The sequence below is a fragment of the Pezoporus occidentalis genome, unplaced genomic scaffold (genome assembly GCF_034315485.1).
Source record: "Pezoporus occidentalis ecotype Australia unplaced genomic scaffold, CSIRO_AGI_Poc_V1 ctg46, whole genome shotgun sequence".
NCBI lineage: Eukaryota > Metazoa > Chordata > Aves > Psittaciformes > Psittacidae > Pezoporus > Pezoporus occidentalis.
In genome coordinates this window covers 4,163,733-4,185,773 of record NW_026915791.1, presented here as the reverse complement: position 1 = coordinate 4,185,773, position 22,041 = coordinate 4,163,733, and the positions used below count along the sequence as shown (strand labels likewise).

At 39.4% G+C, this 22,041-nt stretch overlaps 1 protein-coding gene across 1 annotated transcript; it reads left to right on the top strand.

Annotated features, from left to right (window-relative positions):
- Positions 1-452: 452 nt before the first annotated feature.
- Positions 453-20,267, top strand: SNAP23 (synaptosome associated protein 23). The gene is made up of 8 exons (XM_062635690.1): positions 453-572; positions 9,689-9,794; positions 10,373-10,414; positions 12,401-12,449; positions 12,944-13,061; positions 16,448-16,600; positions 17,163-17,307; positions 19,110-20,267. Exons 2-8 carry the CDS (start codon positions 9,738-9,740, stop codon positions 19,173-19,175), a joined length of 630 nt encoding a protein of 209 aa, XP_062491674.1. The 5' UTR covers positions 453-572; positions 9,689-9,737; the 3' UTR covers positions 19,176-20,267.
- The last annotated feature ends 1,774 nt before the right edge of the window (positions 20,268-22,041 follow it).

Sequence of the window (22,041 nt, the reverse complement as noted above, 5' to 3'; positions counted from 1 at the left end):
GCTCCGAGGGAGCAGCCCTGCGGTGGGGTCCTGAGGGCAGCTGAACAGGGAAGAAGTCACCCAGGCCCGAGAAGGAGCACACCTCGGAAGGGCTGCCCGCCTCAGCTCTGCAAAGCGAGATCTGTGATTCCAAACAGCCATGTTCTCACTCCGCCCTCATTCTCTCTGGTAACGGGCGAGGGGCTGACATACGTCCTCCTCATGTGCAGCACGGTGGCCGGAGAAACACCCCCATACACGTGGACCGCACCAGCCCCACGACGCCAGCGGCGCGGCGACAGCACCGACACCGCACACCCACAGCTCAGGGGCGGAGCTGGGCGCCATCTTGGGTGTACGCAGCCTGACGTCACCCACGTACGGGGGCGTCCCGCCATGCCGGGTGTGGCGTGTGCTGCCCCTCCTGTGGGCGGTGCCGGTTCCCGCTTCCGGGCGCGTGGAGCTGCGCTCTGGCGGTCGGCACCGGGGCCGGGCGGTCGGGAGGGACATGGGCGTGTAAAGGGTGGCGCGGTTCGCTACGGCTCCGTTTGAGAGCGGTGCGTGTGAGGGAGCTGCGGTCGGCGGTGGTGCCGGTAGGTGGCTGGCGGCTGGGGCTTGCCGGCTCTCTGCGCCTCGGGCGGGGCGGCTGCCGGTGGATCCGGTCTGTGGCCGCCTCTCTGCCGCGTAGCGCCCCGCGCGGGGCAGGCTCGGCTTGGCTGTGGTGGGGGCCTTCGCGGGTCGGGGCGGTCTTGGCCTCGCTGTCCCTGTGAGTGCCGCCCTGCCTCGGCTGCCGGGCCTGAGAGCTGGCGCGGGGTAACGGGGCGGCCGGGCCGCGGCGGGGTACGGGCGGCTCGGGAGGGACCTCCGAACCCGGGCTGAGCCGTGGGCTGCGCTCGCCCTGTCGAGTGGTGGAAGGCCTCGGCCGGCTCTCCCTGCGAGGAGCATAGGTGCTATGTTCGGGTGTTTGTTTCTTGCTTGTCGAGAGCCCTTGAACTGGTGTGCCCCACTGCTTTGGACTAACCAGCAAGATGCTGTTGTGGTACATAGTAAACAATAATCGTCAGAAGTAAACTGTGCGTTTCCTAATTGTACCTCTTGAAGCCCTTGGCAGTTCTGGGAAGCTAATGTAGAGTCAACTTTATTTTTCACTTTTTCCTTTATTTTTTTCTTTCTGTTTTATGCAATGAAGGTTGCCAAATTACCACACATGATTCAACAACCTAAGTAAACAAGCTGAAGAAACTTTGGAAATTTCTTTATGCAACTTCTCTAGCTATTTACCTTCCCCTTTTTCACCCTCTTAATAAGGGCACTGGGTCTCCAGTGGTCAGAAGTAAGCAGCTGGGTGTTGCTTTGCTTCTCCATAAACAGAGAAAACAGCTATGTAGGAAGGTATTTAGGGATAAAGGGAAAGCATCCTGTGATGTCAATTGCTTGATTCAGTGACTTGCACAATTAATTGCTTATTGACACTTTAGTAACTAATCTATACGTCTGACCTCCCCTGCTCTACATTTTTTGATGTAGCATATTACATAGCACGGTTTGTGTGATTAGAAGAAAAGGAATCAGTCCATGTCTGCATACGGATCTAGGGTTAATTGTTACTTGGTATTGGTGAGTGACTAATTTAAAGAAGGTATCACGAGGCTTTTCCAGCCAGACAAAAATGAATTGTTGAGACAAGTATGGGACTGCACAGAGGAGGTGGCATTCCTAGCGCCTATTCTTTGCGCTATCGCCTCTGTGCAGTGTGGTCAGGAAGCTGATAAGAGAAAGCAGGAAGCATGCAGAGTAGTGTCTTGTTCTGGGCTCTGGCCTTTTCCCCAGGGTCACAGATGCTTTATTCATTTATCTTGTATGCCTAATCGTGTGGAGGAGTACATCTTGGTGTTGACACCTTGTACCACCCTGTATTAGCTGGGGTGAATTTCAGCTGACTAACAAGTAGGATAGCTATTTGTGTTAAGGAAGGGTTTAATAAAAACAACTCCTTATGTGTTAGTGATATGAAGAATTGGCAAGATTAAAAGAAAAACCCTCACCATAAAATCATCCAGTTTGTAAACTATTTAAATTTTACTTTTTTGCAAGAATGCATGGAAATTTCTTTTTTTCTAGGAATATTATTTCATGAATTTTTCTGTATTTTGGGCAAGGCAACATCTTGCTTTATAAGAGAAGGAACTGAGAGAGCGTACATGTTCACCTGAAGCTGCACCAATTCATTGATGCCTAAAGTACAGCTCATAAGATAATGGCTTTCAGTCAAGTTTTGCAACAGCAGAGTTGTATCATCTAGTTCCTACCTTTCTGCTAAGATTACTCAAAAGGAGGTATAGGCTGCATTTCTCAATCATGCTTTTAGATGTATTAGAAGCTATTATTTAAAGTTTCTTCTCCAGTATGTATATGAAACATTCAAAGAAGGAACTAGTGAACTGGGAATAACAGGATTTTAAGGCTTAATGCTTTGGTATTCTTACCAGTAGATCTTGTTAAAAGAATAAAGTACAAGTATTACTTTCTGCTTTATCTGAAATGAAGTAGTCAAATATATTTAGAAATATAGGAGGATTGTTTCATATAATGACTTCATAAAAATGACTTCACAATACATGTGAAAGTTTTTCACTCCACCTTGCTACATTTAGTTCCTGGCTGCCATAAACTTCCATTAGATTTTGAAAAGGAAAACAACATGAAGATGTCAGCATGAGGTCTTGCTGGAACAGTTTGTGGGAGTTACGTGATTTTCACTCTCAACTTGGAAATAGCTCTTTTAAAAGACAAATTATTCTAGAAGGCAAATGTAATAAAATTTATGGTTTTGGTATCAAAGAGATAATCTTATCCCAACTTTTAGGTCTCACATATATTGCTTTTTGTGGCCAAAAATATTACACTTGTTTCTTCATCTCACTTCCTACTCACGAGAAAATTGTGAACCTCTTATTCTCCATTTATGGAACCAGGCACTAAGACACAGCCTGCTGTGTATTTTTGATGATACACAAATATATTTAACAGGAAAACAAAAAAGAGAAACATTTGTGCTTAACTTCTAGTTTAGGGTTATCAGTGAAGAGGAAGAAAAGTTAAGTGATACTGATTAGAGCCATGATAGAACTTGAGAGAGAAGGGCTTAGGTTCTAACAGAGGACCCCTAAATGGCAAGTAGGGAATTAATTTATGGTATTTAGCAAATGTGATGGACTTATGGCAAATTTCTGAAAGGCACTGAGTCTGTCAGAGGCATACAAGTGTTCTATGTCAGCCAGAGATGCAGGACAAAAATCTTACAGTCATTCAAGGTGGGGTTGTGAAAGTGCAAGCAGTAAGAACAATTGATTGGTCTGGTGTATGTTGACCTGTCTGGCTTAAGAAAACTTGTCACTCCTGACAGCATCTCCCTCCTTACATTTCTTTTCCAGATGTGGGCTATGTAATTGCAGTTGAGCAACCACTTTTCAAGGCCTTGTGGTGTCCTGCACTTGGCTTAACTCACAAAGATTGGTAAGACAATAAATTCTTACTGGTTTTGAGTGCCTTGGGTAGCACAGCCAGAATATAGTATAACTGTTGTAAACCAAGGAAGTAAATTATCTTTTTTTTTCCTGACACTAATAAGCCTTAGAATTGCTTTTCAACTAGTGCTGAAGAAAAGCACATTCAAACAGCATGTAAATTGCCTACTATAGCTGTCAGGACTTTGGAAGCCTCAGAAGATGATCTAGGGTTGAAAAACACTTGAAAAGACCATGCGACCTCACTGTTACGGCTTTTGAAACTTGTTTACATTGGAAAGTGAGTGTTAGGATAAATAGCTGGCATCCAGTGTACAAGCAATTTTGAATGAAAAAACACTTGTAGGGAAAACCTGTAGTGGTGCAGAGAAGCATCTCAAATCAATGACTTAGACAGCAAAGATTCCATATTGGTCTTTTTCACTGAGAAGACAGGTGGCAAAGATGACTCTGTTGTTGCTGGCTGCATACTTTGATCTTGAGGCTCTGTCCATTCAAATGCCTTAGGGTGGTTTTTTTCCAAAGTTTTTAATGTCTGTTCTCAGACACTCCCAGACAGAGAGCTCGGATAAAGCCACACTGTCTTAGCTTCCTGTTCACAAGCAGGTAATTTACACTTGGAGACTTGTACATGCAGGCAGTAGGTCACTGTAGGTATTACTAGCACTGAATTTGCTCTTATTGCACGCAGTCTTATGAAGGAGATAGCTTGGCAGATGTTGGGATTAAGTAGTTGGGGTTGGTGTAGGACTCTAAATAAATACTTGTAACTGATCCATCTGAAATGTGATAGTATGAGCAGCACTTTTCCCCAAATGAAAATATGCACTATAGTCCCTGAGTATCACCCTGCTGCTAATACAGACGCAGCCATATCTCACATTGGTATCTGTCACATTACAGTTTTTTTCGGGCTAGACAACCTACTAAAATGCTTCAGCTGCTATATGGGTGTGTTGGTTAACCAAATGAAGATCTGTAAGCCAGTGATGCTTCAAATGGGTCTGGTATCATTCGAAGATCATCCCCAAAGTGCTTGTCATGTCCCTTATTCTTTTGCAGGAAATATCTTGAGCTTTTAAGCAGTTCTGTAGAATCATCTTTGCTGTGTCTCTTCCTCAGCATTCTCCAACCTAACAGCTCCAAATAGGAGAGTACATTGAAGGTCTTTCAGGGTTTTTGGAGCCATGAATAAAGGCTTAATAAGTGGAAAAAAAATGTGGAGACATTAATTTCTTTGTTTCTTCTTGTTCAAGAGATGGCAATAACTTAAATCTAATCCATCCTCAACTGACTTAGACCATAATATTCTGATTTCAATATGTGTTACAATAGTGAGCTTATAGGCTTAGCACATTATGAGCAGTCTTGTGGAGAGAGAACCTTTAATCTAAAGCTTGTGGTTGGAATTGGAATTCTGGAGAACTTTCTGTCCCACAATCTCAAAAATAAAAAGAATGGCAGAAAAGAGGTTTATAGGATTTGCAGGCCCTGTGTTTATTTCCTTGATGCTTTTGGTTCTTGATGAATCTTGGTTTGTTTTTTTTTTAAGACAGTGATAGTTAAGATGATGTTGTGTGCAGTCTTCTTAGTTCCCTGGTAGAGAAATTTAATGAGGCCCATTACTTCAAGAAAATGTATTTTTTGGAGCAAGGTTACTTCTGCGTAGTTTGTAGGTGCCAGGTTCTCCCATGCAAGGGATAGAGGGGGAATTGCACTGAAATGTGTTTAACTTTAATCCTTGCAGTCTGATAACTTGAGTAAATAGTGCAGAGTACTTTTTAATAACAGAAAGTAAATAAAGGTGACATCACCTTATTACTCATCCTTTCTTTAAAGGATTTCTGCTTTGTGTTTAGGCACATTGGTCTCTTGTTTAGAACTTATCACTTAGAAAATAAAGTGAAATGGCAGAAAGTTGTAAATATGAAGTCTCTTTGTAGGCTGTCTTATTTCTTTGGTTACTTTGTGGCTGGGATTAATGGGCATTGTCCATGGATGTAAAAATAAATGCTTACCTTAGCAAATCTTACATTACAATAAAAATACATTCCAGGAACACTTTAGCTATATCAAGTGTTCTGCCCCTGAGGAATCTTCATGTCTTGGATATAAAATAGTTTTGTCATATAACATTAAGAGCTGGCTACCTTAGTGGGTGCTTCATGATTCCTAGGCAAAAGATAGGGGGATGAGCGTTCTTTCGTTATGTATGTGTTCATTTGGCTATGTATATGTTCTGTTGGAATAGCCAAACTATTATTTCAATACAAATGACCACATCTTGAATGTTCTAACTTATTGTTTACAGACATCTTGCAAGACGAGTAAGTAACTGTACCCTATTATCTGTGATGAAAGATTGTCAGAGTATTTGTCCCTTAACCAAGTGTTCTGAATGGTTTAACATCCTCCCACATAGGTCAGTTATTCTAGCAATTGTAAATTGGGCATATGAGCTATCACTTCAGATTGTTTTCACCTCACAAGAGGCAAAACGCTACAAGTGGCCAGATATGAGCATCAGAAGATAAGCGCATGCGTGCCTCAGCTCTGAAGAATCCTGGATGTAATTTTTTTTTTCTTCTTTATTATGGGTGTCAGCTGTGTAGAAGAAGGTTGGGGTTTTTTTTCCTTCCTATTTTGCAGATGTATTTCTTGTGCTAGGTAAGTCATAAACAGCTTCAAGATGAAATACCATTGATTTAGGGAGAAAGTTGGAGGAATGCTGTGGGTTTCCATGGAACTTCTCGCTGCCTGGTAGCAGATTTGTTCAGAAAGATGTGAGCAAGCTAGGGGAACAGAAAGCTTGCTTGCCACCTTTAGAACTGGTAGATTCAGTGGCAAGTGCTTATGTTTTCAAGATGTTGTCTGGTGTCAGATACAGTTACAGACACCTAGTTTTGTGTGTTACTACTAACTTATTTGTGTCAAATAATGAACTGACAGTTCTTTAATGAGCTAACATAAATAGGACAAAGCTTGGGGGGAATAGTTTGATAGGTAACAATACATGAGGTAGCTTTTCATGTAACTGCTATGTCTCTTCGTGTAATTACTATCAGATTTCAGCATGGCATTATCTTTCATAGGACTTTATTAACATCATGGTTGTCAAGCCCAGGGTGGATTTAGTTCAAGTGTATGTGAGCTTCAGCCCTGAAGTTAATTTACAACTGTCACTTGCTACTAATATGTTACCTTCCAAACTTTACCATCAAGAACTACTGGCTTGGGAATTGGAAGTGCTGACTGTTGTCTCCTTTCTTCTCCTTCTTCAGTATCGCTGCTGGTTGGTTTTTCAATGGCTTCTCCATGAATTTGTGGTTCTAGTAGTACAGGATGGTGTTCTGCCAGTATTGAGTAAAACACAAAACTCAGTATCTGGCTTGGTAAAGTATACATTCTTTCTTCAGATTCTGGGTTCTTTCCTGGCATGCAGTTAGTATTATAATGTATTTGCAAACATGCATTCAAACTTAAGGGTCTTATTACCTGTTAGATTTAATTTATAAATCCTTCTTAACCATGTTTGAGAATATTACTGTTATGTCCCTGCCTCAAAAGCAAAGAAACTGTTACTGATTTGTGTAGTGTTGGCTGTAGTATGGTTATTGGGTAACTCGAACAGAGCCTCTGAGCTAGGGTTACATCATACAGCCAGCAGTTGTGCTTGCACTGGTATGTGAACTGGACAGCCTGAACCCACAGCTGCAAAGTGAAGCAGAACAGGGCTGCTGAAAAAGAAATCTCCAGTCACTTTGCAATCATAGCTGTATTTCTGGCCCTGTTATGCAGTTGTAATGGGATTCTTGGCAAGCTGATGATTCACAGGGTGGGGTTATGTTCTCTCTTTTTGCTGTCCAAGATGAGATGTGTGTTTTATGGCTCCAAGTTGCAGAGGTACCTGACTGTGTGGCACCTGAAGGAGGGAAAGCTGGTCAAGCCCGCAACAGCTACAGTAATCCAGATACTGCTTTTTCAGTCCCCCTATATAATTGACTCTTAATCCTGTTTCTGAATATTAAATAAATGTGAGATCTTCTCCCAAAGAACCAGCCTGATGTCATTTTCTGGTGCTTAATCTAACTTGGTGAAAACATGTCCTTTCTTCCCTCGCCCTGCTTTACTGGACCTTAGCTGGGCAAACCATCTGAAGAGACATTCCCAAATTCAAAGTTGGGACTGAGCTGCCTTTAATAAACCTCATGAAAGGATCTTAAGTCTATGAGTGAAAAGTCACTGATTGTGTAGTGAAATTGGACTACTGCAAACTGAGCTAATAGAGGCCTTATGTGAAAATGTCTAATCTTATTACTTTTTAATGGTGGCAAAACTGAAATTGTGTTGATAGCTACTTGACTCCTGAAGCCACACTCGTCGCCATAGGCTGAGGAGGTATTTTATCTTCGTAAGATCAAACCTGCTGAAGTATTCTCTAAATCCTGAAGTACTTCAGCTATAAGGGATTAGGTGTCTTGATTTCAAGTCACCCTGAGATGTGCACTTTCTGTGAATAGCATCCCTTCTCTAGCTAACAGCTGTCTGAGTCTGCATAAATTTGCCCTTCTAAGAGCAGTTACTAATGTTATGTCTTCTAGAAAATCTATCTAATAGGGAAAAATGGCACATACTTCTGTTAGTCAAGCAGGATGTTTGGAATGATTCCAGTGGATTATGGGAACTTAATTAAAAGCTACTCATGTGAAAGAGCAAGGACTAATCAAAAGTTAAGGGGAAATTTTATTTTAAAAGCTCCTTATTGCTCAGTTTATGTAGTATCTCATTAAATTATTGTATAGCCTGGGAGCTCAGTTTTCCCATTGCTAGGAGTGCCAGCTTTATTACTGTTCGTCCAACAAAAATGCATATTCTTAGCTCTGAAAAACCTGGCCCTAATGAGAATACATTTATTGATGGGCTTGCTTTTTCCCCTTGTTTCTTCAGGGAAAAATGTATCTGCTGTTAATAGCAAAAGTTAAAACGGTGTGTGTAATGTGTGGGGTTTGTTCATGAAGAAGTTTGGGGGAAGGGAGGCTCTCTGTGGCTGTCCTTATGTGAAACAATACTCCTTTTTGACTCTGTAACTGTTGTACTCTGTAAGTAATGGGGGGGAGGTCAGTTGTATTGTTGCACAGGATTGTGAGAGAGAAAAGGGGGCTGGGTGGCTCAAAGTGGTGTCTTGGTGCAACGCTGGAGGGGAGGGGAGGGGGCTGCGACGGTGAGGAGGCTCCAGTGGACGCTTCTCGAAGCCTCTGGGAGCTTCTCGAAACTTCTCGGTAATGAGACCCCTGCAACAAAGGGAACCAATGGGGAAGAGCCATGTCAACATCCGAGTGAGGAGGGGCGACAGGATTGGCTGGGGCCTTGAACCGAAAAAGATAAAGGACCACCTCCCAGGGACCGCGTGTGCGCGTCTTGGGCGGAGCAGAGGACTTCCCGGCGCGCCCAGCGCTGTTTTAGCTGCTATCGCTTACTCAGTTTAATAAAACTTATACTTTAAACCGAAATTGGCTACAATATTGATAACAGTGTGTTGGGGCTTCATCTTGATCCTATCCTTAATAAGAGAAAGATGATATATTTGAAAACCTTTGCTAGAGTGGCAAGCATACCATTTGAAACTTCTGCAGGTCCTCTTGCATTTGAGGGATTCACCATACTGTTTCTCGAGCGTTACCAGAATCATTTTAGGTTGTGTTTGGTCAGTGAAAGTGTTTCCCCTTCTGACTGACTGCTGAAATTCCCCAGAGGGAACAGGAAGAACACTTGAAGTTTATACTAGTAGTTTAAATGTTTTCCTTAATTTATTTCTGGATTGCTGGCTAAACCAGTGTGCTTTTCCAACATGGAGAAGCTTTTTATTTTAAGACTTAATTTCTATCTGTTGTTAGATTAAGTAAAAATGAGGAATTAATCAAAAAATGTTTTGCAAGCCAGGTTTTGTAAAGGAAACTATTTCACATACTGATTGTTCCTACATTTCTCTTAGCTCCTAAATTATCTCTTATCAGCTGAATAATTCTTTTAGTACTTTCTAGTCCTAACCAGGTGGTGTTCTAAGCAGAATTAATTCTGTAGGCTTTCATTCTTTGAACTTCCTACTTCTGCTTTCAACTCAAAAATACTGATAGAAGGAGATTCTGATGCTTAACTGATAATTCCTTTATTCTTTATCACAGGGGGAAGATTCTCTTTAACTTGATTACTTACAAGGAATAGTTCCTCATCATGGCTGAACTATCGCCTGAAGAAATCCAGCTGAGGGCCAACCAGGTCACCGATGAGGTAATTGTTATAGGAAGCCATCTGGGTTTACACTACTTATCTGCCAAGATTACAGTATCTTCTAAGTATTAAGTCAGAGTGGTGACCCTGCAAGGGTATACTTGTATGTTTCAGACTCTCACTTGGTGAATACTGGAGTAAAGACCTCTACAAGCAGTAAGAATGAATTTCAGCCTTTGAATTGTAAAGCCACCTCCCTGACTGAGTACAGATCACTCAGCCACGATTACTGAGACCATGCAGGCTGGGTACCTACAGTGTTCTTAATCCATGTTGATATTTCATGCTTATTCAAATGATCTAAAGTTCATTTGAATATATTTTCTTTTATAATGGCTTTCCAGTGGGATAAGCAAAGTACTAATGTACTAAAAAACAAGTACTAAAAACCAAGGGCTTACTAGCATACTGAAAAAATCTCCAGTATGCTGGCACTGTGACTGTGATGTGGAATGTATTACATATAGGCAGGCGGATGAACCTTTGTATATTAATTGCTTTACTGTAATGAACTGGTGAAGAGGATTTTGGGACACTGATGCGCTTTTAACACACTCATGTTAAAATTCTGTTTTTAGTCTTTGGAAAGCACAAGGAGGATTCTTGGCCTGGCCATTGAGGTAAGGAAACATTTTTGAATTCCCTGGGGATTTATTAATTTAAGAAGCAGCATGTTAATTATCACAAAGTGATCTTAATCACTTTTATTGTTTTTCTCAAACTTTTTGACACACACTTCATTATTACAAGTTGCTGCTTTAATTCAGCAATAGAGTTGGAATGAGTTAAACCTAATGTTTTTTTACATTATGTATAGTCGTATCACAGAATTCCTTTCTACCTGTTTTCCTCTTAAGCAAAATGGCCTAATCTCCAAATGCTACAGATTAGTTATAATAAGGCTTCTTCAGTGGTCAGTAATACCTTTGGCTGCTGTGTCATTTGCTTCTCATAGCACCTTTGGTTTCTCTCTTAGCTCACTTAGCCTGTGAACAGTGTGAAAATGTCTTGCTTTGAGGAAGAGGGCAGGGCTTAGTTGGGTGGGGTAGTGGAGGGTAGGGCTGCCTTCAGTTGTAAACAGGCTTCTCTACATACACCTTACAATCTGTTGATAAATTTTAACTTTAAAGGTAGCTAGGTATAATACTAAACTCTTAACACCTTTATACATGACTTGAAACAAATTTGTATTTTGAGTTTATGTGACATTGTGTGAGGAATCTGTTCCTTTACACTATGTTGTGCATAACCCATTGTAAAAATAACAAATTTTATTTTCAATACTGTAATTTCAAAATATAGAGAGCATCCTGTTGGTAGGGAGTAAGATAAGGTTGATAGTCAGCTCTGGTAGACTTAACAAAGCTTAACTGGTTCAGCAAGATGATTTTGCTAGTATGTGGATAAACCATAGACAAATGGAAACCAGAGACTAAGCAGAGACGGAGCTAATGCCCAGGCTTCAAGTGCTGAAGACTTGAGACCCTTTGTTGTTGGTGTAAGAACACAAAAAAAATAATCCAGTGAATAAGGACCCTGAAGTGTTTGGTCACTACTGCTTTAGAGCCTGTACTCACTGTCCAGGCGGTAGCAGTTTGCTAAGAAACTGAAGATGCTATGTTATCAGTGAGGCATTTGAATCAGCATAATGAATACTTCTTAAACACAAACATTAAGAGCATGTAATGAGCCATCATTATTTCTCTTGGTGTCATGGTTTGGAGATTGATAAACTAAAATATTTCCTACAATAGACAGTCCTATGCTGCCAGCTTATAGTAAAGCATGGGTGCAATTTACATGCTAGATTCAAGTCTTTAATCCAGCAAAGAGTTCTGCAGTGGTATATTCCTCACTGCTGATTTCTTTTGCTTAGTTTTGAAACTAGTGATGGGCTACCCTCTTCCTGATCTCTTCTGCTGAGTTTTCATGAACAGTTTTGCAGGCTTTGTTTTGCTTTCTTTTATTCTGCCTTCCAAGGACTAAAGGCTGTGTTAGCCCTATTGAAGGGTGTAGGGATAAAGAATCAACTGAAGTGCCACATTTCAAAATAAGGCACAGCTAGATTTACTTTTTTATTTGATACTGATATTGTAGTTCAATCTGAATATTGAAAGAAGGTAGATTGAGATTAGGGAGAAATTCTTACCTGTGAGGGTGGTGGGACGCTGGCACAGGTTGCCCGGAGAAGCTGTGGCTGCCCTGTCCCTGGCAGTATTCAAGGCCAGGTTGGACAGGGCTTGGATCAACCTGGTCTAGTGGAAGGTGTCCCTGCCTGTGGCAGGGAGGTTGGAACTATAAGAGCTTTAAGATCCCTTCCAACCCAAACCATTTTGTGATCTTACTGTAATGTTAAAATAATTTAAAAAAAAACAACCAAACAAATACAAACCACCACAACCAAACAAAAAAACCCGACACACCAAGCAAGATTGTTATCAGCCTACCATAGGATCCATTTGAAACTTAGCATAGCTTTACTATGGAAGTTATTCCTAGCAGTGTTTTATTATGAACTTGCTTGGCTTACCAAATTTACTATAGAGACCTGATTTCACATTGCTGTATTAAAATCTGATTTTATATCTGAACATTTATTTCTGCAGTCTCATGATGCTGGCATCAGAACTATCACTATGCTGGATGAACAGGGAGGTGAGTTCTTCCTTCTTCCTCTCTAACATTAAAAAAACACCCAATTTTATGACTGTGAGAAAAAGGATTATCATTCAAGAGAGTTGTTGCTGAACCTGTTATTAAACACTACATATGTAGAATGAGACTTGCTTATTTGTTATTCTGATGTGTTTGTAGTAAAGAGGTTTTAAAGTAATTGAGAGACTGAATTAGTTATAATGTAATACAGCTCTATTAGAGATGCTCTTCTTCCCACCACAGAAAACTACATTTATTCTAAAAGCAGCAACTGAAGTGCTTTTTTTAAGGATAGGGAAAATATTTTTTATGTAGTAAACAAAACTTTTCACTGAATATCTTCCAGTAATAAATAATAAATAAATGAGTCCTAAAAGGCAGGAAAGACAAAAAACATTAATCTCACTGTGAAGATAGAACTGAAGCTTCGTGCTTGAAGGGAGTGTTAATTTCCCCCAATCCATGTTTATTCTGGTTACTTGTTTCTCTTCCAGAACAGCTAAATCGCATAGAAGAAGGCATGGACCAGATAAATAAGGATGTGAGAGAAGCTGAGAAGACGCTGACAGAGCTCAACAAATGTTGTGGGCTCTGTGTCTGTCCTTGCAACAGGTCAGTTCAGTTGGTAATTGGGTCTGAAGTTCTAGCTCAATAGCTACTGTACTAGGAGATGGTCTCTAATAAAAGAGCTTATTAAAAAATGCTGACTCTCTAGGAAGATCAGCTGTTTTGGTTTGTAGAGATGCATCCCTTTAAAATTGTGGATTGGTAGCTAGAGCTTACTTGCATCTAACTTGCATATATTGTGCCCCTGTCACTGTAAATATAGCTGCTGTGTAACATCCTGCACAATTCTGCCCTAAGGTCCTCTAAAGTTTCTATTTGGTGAAATACTAACAATCTCCATATGGACGAGACCAGATTGGACTGCAGATAGCTATATATTTAAGTGCCTACCTGTGTTAGAAATTGGACTCCGAAAATACTTCTCTACAAAAGTACTTTTATACTAACTTAAAAGTAGGAAAACTTCTGTTTTGAATAAGAAAAGTAATACCGATTCTCGAGGCATTAAAAAAAAAACGTTCATGCTTTAGGGAGGAAGAGTAGGAGAACAGACATTGGTGTTAAAGCTTTAATGTTTCATTACTGATTACATAAATTCTTGTAGACCTGCTTCACGGTGCCTCTAGAACATCAGTGTTCTGGTTACCATAGCCAAGTCAGTTAAGAGTGTCTTTTGTATGGCACTTGTTTAGTTGTTTAGCAGTACAAATCAGCCTAAACAATTATCAGAAATCAGTCATATAAGGAAAACGTTTATTTTTGGAGGTGTGCTAGCTACATCTTTAAGCAGCAAAGTATCAGACTGAGTTGTGTGAATTAAATGTGATCATAGTTCTTCCAAGTGAAGAGGATAAAAGCTCTTTTTAAGAGTGTGACCACTGAAGTGAATAGTGTGTGTGTATTTGGTCATTTTTAGCTCTTTAGCATGAGGGAAAAACAATCCAAAACCCAGCTATCATTCAACTGAGAGGTAGCAGAAACCTAGGTAAGAATTCCGTGGAATAGCTGAGTCTGCATTATCCAGCAGAATAATGCTTTGAGGATAGATACGTGTGGCTTCTAAGGCTGAAAGTCTTAGAGCTTTAGTACTTTGAAAATGCAGATGGTTCTGTCCTGACCTCTAGATAGGTGTGTTTACTGATTAGTTGTATCAGTCTGATGAATTGAGCATTTTGGCACATTCAGTCTTTGTTTTCTGTATTTAGTTTTATTTCACTGAAGCTAAGCAGCTTATTGACACTGAGCAAGCTCAGAGTTCATTAATTCTTACGGCAGTCCTTTGGTGTACACAGATAACAATAAAAAATAATGTTGTGTACCAAAACAGGCAATAATGTGCAGAAAAATCTACTAGGTAAGTAGAGGGCAGAGAAGAAGATGAAACTTTGAATGCCTTTCATATATCTGGGACATTGTTTTTTCTGTCAATGTTAGAGTTGTTTGTCAACCAGTTATCTCTAAAGAATTTCATTTGTTTTCATAAAGTATGAAGCTGAATCAGAAAGCTTGCTGAATTAAATAGTGCTTATTTCTTCTAGGCTTAGACTATGCATAAAAGCTGTGTGAAAACACGAAATACTGGCAGCACTCTAATATAATCTATGTACTAATAACTATTTACCAGTTTGCTGGTCTTTACTATTCTTTCTTTTCCATTCTTCCCTAACACTGATGCTTGCTTTCTAAAAATGAAGACTAGGATAAGAAGCTGTATTCACTTAACTGGTGAAAGCGGATTTTAGGACAAGGTCAGTCTTACTAGCGCAGATGTAATTTAACCAGCTGTCTGAAGTGATGCTTCTATTGGATTTGTGCTTGCATGTGTATGATGCCTGCATGTACGTCTCCGTGCGACTGTGGTGTCTTTTAATACTCATGTGAATAGAAAATGTCAAGTACTACAGAGTGCATTACCTGTGGAAATGTTGAACAACTGCTTGCGGCCTTGCTAGCTTGACAGGCTGTATAAATTGCCTTATGTTTATGGAAATACGAGAAAAGTGAATATATAGTAATTTGTAAAACAGCTCTTAAATCAGGTGGTGAGAAGCTTTGTTTCTTAACTGCTTAGTTTGAGCAGCAGTTTTGTTTATAGCTGTCTACTTTTGTGCAGGTAGCTTTCAGGCCACTTGCTTTGTTCAATAAATTCCTCAGTTACCTCTGGCACCTAAGACTTTGCTAATCCAGAAGCCAAGCACACAAAGCTCTCCTGCTATAAAAATCTCCTACCTAAAGAGATGTTTAAGCCTGTGTATGCACAAGGACCTAGAATTGACTAGTTTAGGTTTCTTTAGAGTTCTGCTGGATGTAACACTTCATTATGAACTGATAAATTATTCCATTTCTTCTCCTTGATGTATTCATATTAGATTACGTTTTATAACATCTGGCCTATGAAACACAATTTCCCTTTTCAATTACACAAGTGCCAACAGAATGAGGGGAATATTTTTTAATTGCAGCTGCAGTTAATGACATTGACACCTCCTCAAATGTGAATGTCTGGGCTATTGAAAGGCACTACAGGGAAAATGATTACCAATAATTGTAAACTTAGATGCACTGAAAGACACAACAGATTTCCCCTCACAGGCTTTTTAAAGAAGCAGAAAAATGTCAGTGGAGTCTGGATTATCAAGTTTAAACCTGAAAATGCCAGCAAACAAGGTGAACATTAGAATATTCTCTCAAGATATGTTTTTTGGGTTCATAAAAACTGACCCCAATTTAGATCAGTTATTTTTTCACTAGATTTTCTTCCCCTCTTGCTTTTGTGAGTCTGATTCTTGACACTGTTTCATGTTAGTGTGCTGCTTTATTTTTACTTCTTTTCTGAATTATGTGCTAAAAGTGTAATGGTAAGCTGGTTTGTTGCTTTAATAGGGTTAGTACAATCAAATTGCAAAATGAAGGAGCCAGTTAAACATGGTTACTGTTATTCCATAATTAAAATTAACCTGAGGAACAATAACTTTGAAAGGAAAGATTTAGCAACAGACAATGTTCAACAGAAAAACAGTAGAGATTAATGTTTTTCTTGCATAGAGTAGCTACTTCTGCTAATCCCCATTTCTTCCCTGAAAATCCTGACTCTAGACTAACTCCTATCATAAATGTAACTTTATCTTATGACAGTGTGAGCTTTCCTGTGACTGTCATAAGCTTCCCCTCTTCTGGTAAAGTATGTTAATGTAAGGAAATCGCTGTGCTTATATTAAATCTTAAAACAAAATTACAGACCCAGAGTAACTCAGTTATGTTTTTACTGTCATGATATAAGAAATCGCATTGCATAGACAAGGCTTTGTGTATACAAAATCTAATCTCTTTCAGGCACAAATGTTTCTGAAAATTCTAGATTAATTCAGAAGTTCAGTCAGGAAACCATATTTCTGGTGTGACAGTTCAGATCTCTTATTTTTGTGGAGCAGGACAAAGAACTTCGAGGCTAGCAAGGTATATAAAGCAACCTGGGGAGATGGAAATGAGAACTCGGCAGATCATGTGATATCCATGCAACCAAGAAGAATAAATCAGCAGCAGTTTCAGGCTGCTGGAGGACCAAGTGGTGGATATATTACAAGGTTTGCTCCTTTATATTCATCTCAAAACTAGGAATCCTAAGTTGTCAGCTTTTCAGATGCATTTTAGGGTAAGTTGCTAAATAGTAAGGTGTTTTACTGCTGCTTGGAAGAATTGTTCCTGCTTGAACAGGAGATGGCAGACACTTGCGCTTTCAGTATTGAAGTGCTCATCTTAAACTTCCATTTTTTTCGTCTTGGTGGTATTAGTCTGTTTCTGGCTGTGAGGATTGTAGAGCTTCATGCTCATTTATTGAGGAGACTTAAAAATATCAAGGACTTTTACTGTCATAAAGTATATTTGAGACAACCTCATGTCTTAAACTTCCTCTGGTAGCTGTTACTTTAAATTCCAAGGCTATTTTGTAATAATTAACTAGCTTACACCTTTTTAGTGGGCTGCTTGTTTGGAACATGTGGGGTTCTAAAAGGGGGGGGAAACATCTGACAGGCAGTGTATTTGAGCCAGGGTATAATGGTGCAATAATTGGTATTAAAGTAAATTTTAGGTAAGGAAAAGCAAGCTTTAGATTCCTAGAAACATTGTCTTTAATTATTTGAACAGGATAACAAATGATGCCAGAGAAGATGAAATGGATGAAAATCTTGCTCAAGTGGGAAACATTCTTGGGAATTTGAAAAACATGGCTTTGGATATGGGCAATGAGATTGATGCCCAGAATAAACAAATAGACCGGATAAATGAAAAGGTAAGTGCCAAAGGTGTTCTCTGCCTTCTGCTTAGAGGTTAGGTTGTAACTGAGAAGTTACAAGGAATGGGTTTACTGTTCTATCTACATGTATTTGCAGTAAGTATGCATCAAGATTATGCCATTGTTCAGGTTGCAGTGATTTGGATAAGGGATATCTGGGTGTTTGGGTGCATAGCTGAGAATTTAAGTGCTTCAGAGTGTCAGGAAACCTAAATATATAGCACAAGTCACTGTCTGCTCTGGAAAACACTGAACTTCTAGGCTTGATAGGATTGAAAGGGCAAACACACTGGAGGATTTTTTGCTCGCAGGGAATCTTGTACATGGTAGGGAATAGGTACTTTTGACAAAAGCAAGATTATTCTGGAATTCCTAAGAAGTTGCTTTAATCACTGAACATGAAATAAAACCAGGTGATTCGTTGCCCTAATTCTCATGGACAGGTTAATATTGGGACTGGGGAGACTTTGGAATAATAGGTTTTGTAGGTGCACAGGGACATGGTCTGCCGTCATCAGCAAATGGAGTTAGTCATAGCCAGTAACTTATTTTTTTTTTCAAATGTTACTGCTTTAAAGACAAACTTCCCAGAACAGATGAATCCTATATAAATATATAGGGGGGTGTGCATCTTATGAGGAAGTTAGGCATATTTTAGAAATCCCCACATTATGAAATGAATACAGGCATCTTGTTTAAGAAAGGAAATCAAAGCTTTAAAGAACAGTGTATACTAAGGATTTAAAAAAAGCGGAAGTGAGCACCGATTGCTGTAAAACCATGTAATTAAGACAAAATGGGAAGTTAAAGATACCATTAAATGCCCAGTAGGGTTAAAAGTGAGAGGAATAGACTTTTCTCAAATATACAGTTAGTCTGACACAAATGCTGGTTGTACCAATGTCAGTATCTCAGTTTGTCTAGTAAATTTGAGTTGTGGCATTAATAATGCAATCAACATGATTTTATGAAGGATGCCTTAATTGTCTTTCACTGTTCCCTGAAACCACTGATCTGATAGGATTACCAAGTAAAATTCAAGTATTTTAAAGAACACCAGAAAATTTAATAACAGTTTAAAATGAGGTGTGAATTATTACATTTTATCATGTGGACTGAAATTGGCTTGGTCAGATTAACTGCAAGTGGGAGTTACTGTTTGCAGCAATAGTTTTTCTGGTAGTTTCAAGCACCTGTTTTGGCCTGACACTTTCATTTCAGTGGTTTGAATAAATCTTGCTGATCAAACTTAACTAGTAAAATTTTAGAAACGAGTTAGAATTGCTGTACAAAGCAGCAATAAAAGTGGAAATGTTATTCCTGGCTTTCAGACTGGCACCTGACTCAGGGTATTTATCCTTTCCTGCTGAAAGGTGCTTTGAAATCTATTGCACAATGTGGAAACCAAATCAAAATGTTAAAAGGTGAATCTTCAAAGGACAGTATCATTCAAAGAAACAAAGCAGTATTAAGCTTAAAAGCATCAGTTCTATTCTGAAGTTATTTTTATCAAAAAAAAAAACAAAAAGGAAAGTAAAATTCCAGCTCCCCTGGGGAATACATAGGCTTGACTGGGTGACTTCTGGTAGCCTGCAATGTTAACACAGGACTCCTAGTTTGAATGAAGCCCCCAATAAGAGGTTATGCTACTGGGTTTTTCTTAGATCATCTAGTTAACTGAAGCGGCTCCCCTTCTGCCTGCCACAGTGATAATACCCTGCATTGCAGAAGTTTGTGGGTTTGAATTTTGAAATGCTTTTGCAAGGAGTCTGCAAATGACGTGTGAATTTCTCTTTCAGGCTGATACAAACAGGGAACGCATTGAGCAAGCCAACATCAGAGCCAAGAAACTAATTGACAATTGAAGCCTGCTGTCATTGTTAATGACACTGTCTCCAGCTGCAAGCCACCATATTCATGGATCTGTGAAGCTTCTCCTCCTCTGAAATAAGAGGGGCTGGGTAAAATGAAGCAGAACCCTTTCTGTAGGGATTGTCTTATTTTTTTATATTGCTTCATGTAAATGTGGCCTTGACTCCAAGAAAGCAGCCAACAACATAACTTCCTCCTACCCATCTGCCTTCACTATCTTTAAACTGCTCAGGGCTAAGAGTGTTACGGCTTTGAGAATCTTCTTGCATGTTTCTTTTTCCTTTTTCCCCCGCACCCAAAATGTTCTTGAACAAGCAGAGTAACCTGAATTTACAGTTGTGGGAAGTTGGAGGGGGCACTTTGCACTGTTTAAAATACCTCATAAGTTGAGTGTCTTCACTAAAATAGGGACTTGGTAAATATTGTCTGACTTGTATCTCTAGCACGCTACCGATATTTTTACAGTCTAAACCACATGATTGGTTTGAGGTTGAGTTTGTCAGTTACAGAATTGAAGAGGCCCACTAAATACTTCTGGGTTGAAGGCTTAAAAACACTCCTAACCACATGAACATTAGTGTAAAGGCAACGGGAGGAATATACAGGTTGCCATTGGTTTGGAGGCTATGCCTAGAAATCCTGCTGCATTGTCCTGATGATATTTGTTGTGAGTATATATATACCTGCTCTAAACCCCACGTGCATATGAGTAGAACAAAATAAAATGATCTCCCTGAAGTATTTGATGGAAAATGTTATGTCCCTGATCTAAAAGTTAACTTTTAAGTGTTTGAATGATGCATGTTAACTGGAAGAAACTGAGCAGAAAAGTGTGTGTGTCTTATCCTGTATCAGAGTCCATTTTGGCCAGTTTTCACTGGAGTTCAGTTTATGCCTTTCTCCAGGTGCAAAATAATGACTTTGATCTGGTGCAGAGCTTGCTCTCAGCAGTGACTTTGGGGGAGCTTCTCAAATGTACTGGAAACAGAGAAGCTTATCATAAAACTTCTTTGTCACAAGTGTGGAGGAAGCAGTATCTATTTATGAACTGTATGCTAGTTCTAAATAAACTAGTTTTAAATAGATTCCTGACTGATTTATTGCAGACCATGAGACTTGCAGTTGGAAATATTACATGTTCAAGTTGCTTGTAACCAAAATGTTCCTGTTGCAGTATATAGGAGTTTCTGACCAGGTGAGGTAAAGCTATCGTAGGGAATGAAGAAAAATGGTTTGATTTTACTGTAATTTAATCAGATTTATTTCTAGGGTTTTCTTTAAAAATTTGGCAGATAAATCGCAAGTGATGCGTATAATTGCAATAATGTCTGCGTTAAAGGTGAAAATGGGGCTTTGAACTAACCTGTGATACTTTATGTTGGATGGCAAAAGTCTTCAAATTGATTGGAGGAATAATTAATAGCATTATTAGGTGATTCGTTTAGAAGCTCAGCCCACAAGTATCCTGTAACTATTGATAATGAATCCCAGGGCTGTTGAGATGACACTAATCTGCTGAAATACAGTCAGCATTACTGGTATATTCTCAGTTCAACTAAAGGGAAAAAAAACACAAAAACCCCAACAAAACAAAAGTAACAAAAAATACACGTCAGTCCCCCCCAAAAAATTACAAAAGGACAGAGCTGCTGCTTATAATAAATAGGCCAGTGGTAGCCCTTATGTGAATGTGTTGGCTTCTGTCTGGCTTCCAGTAATTGTTGGAATGCTAATCAATTTTAAAAGCTCATTATCTACCCCCTTAGTAAATGAAGATTTATGCACTTAAAAAATACAAGTAGTAAAGTACTTTTAAGAACATTGCATAGTAAATTTCTAACCACTGTTTGTGTGGGAAAACACAAGACATTTGTATGCCTTTTTTTCCCCTTCTTACAAACTTCAGGTTAACTGAAGAGATATTTGCTGCTGGTTGTGAAAGCAAAGTATATTTTATTGAGTTATGGTTGCCTCCTGGAACAGGAGACTAAAGGAATTACATTACTCCACTTACAACAGTGCAAACCTGCTCTGTAGCATGTGGATTCCAAATGTTGGAATGTTTTTCTCCCTTGCCATTCAAAGTCCATGTTCTTGTCTACCCTGAGCAATAACAACTAATTGGCATGTTGGCTGAGAGAATGCTGTGTTCAATATATCAGAACGATAATGTAGCAATGAATACCACACAAAGTAAATTCTGAGGCTCTAAGGCTGAGTATTAGTGGAGTATCAACACTATTTTCTGGTGCAGCAAGAGCCAAATCCATGCGGGATTTGGTAACTTTGTTAGCAAACAACACAGACTGCTTCTTGGATTGTCTTGCTGTTATCTGTAGAATAGATGCTTAATTTCCATTTCTGTGGGATGGACTCAATGCTTGTACATCTTTGTATTTCTGAATGCTAATACGAATGAAGGTTTACATTTTCTGCTTTTGATTGTTAAACTATATATTGTGCACAAAAAATACATACTTTTATAACTGAATGTGTTTTAAAACTATTTTCTCTTAGGAATGGCTTTTAGTTTCCTGTCCTTGAAAAACTTGGCAGAACTAGTTGCTACTGTGCAAGTAGGAAGTTCCCCTTCTATTTCTAGATCACAGAAATCCTAATGCTAACAAAGGAATGGGTGTGGTTGGGAAGAGAGGACTACTGTGATCTAACACTCTAGTTTTCATCCCTGCATAAAAAACATCATCTAATTTCAACCTATGAAATGCATCCATCTCTTTGGAAGACTGATTTGATATGGGACTGGACATCAGGATGGTATAGGAATTGCACTTCAAGTCAAATATCAGTAACAAATGCCTTGCAAATACCTACTTCAGTAGGTGAAATCCAGTGATTCAG

What these genes read in the sequence shown, in the direction of transcription:
- SNAP23 (XM_062635690.1), top strand. Translation starts at nt 9,738, where the DNA reads ATGGCTGAACTATCGCCTGAAGAAATCCAGCTGAGGGCCAACCAGGTC. An exon ending in TATGCTGGATGAACAGGGAG is followed by an intron (nt 12,450 to 12,943) that starts GTGAGTTCTTCC and finishes TTTCTCTTCCAG; the next exon opens with AACAGCTAAATCGCATAGAA. An exon ending in TGTGTCTGTCCTTGCAACAG is followed by an intron (nt 13,062 to 16,447) that starts GTCAGTTCAGTT and finishes TTTGTGGAGCAG; the next exon opens with GACAAAGAACTTCGAGGCTA.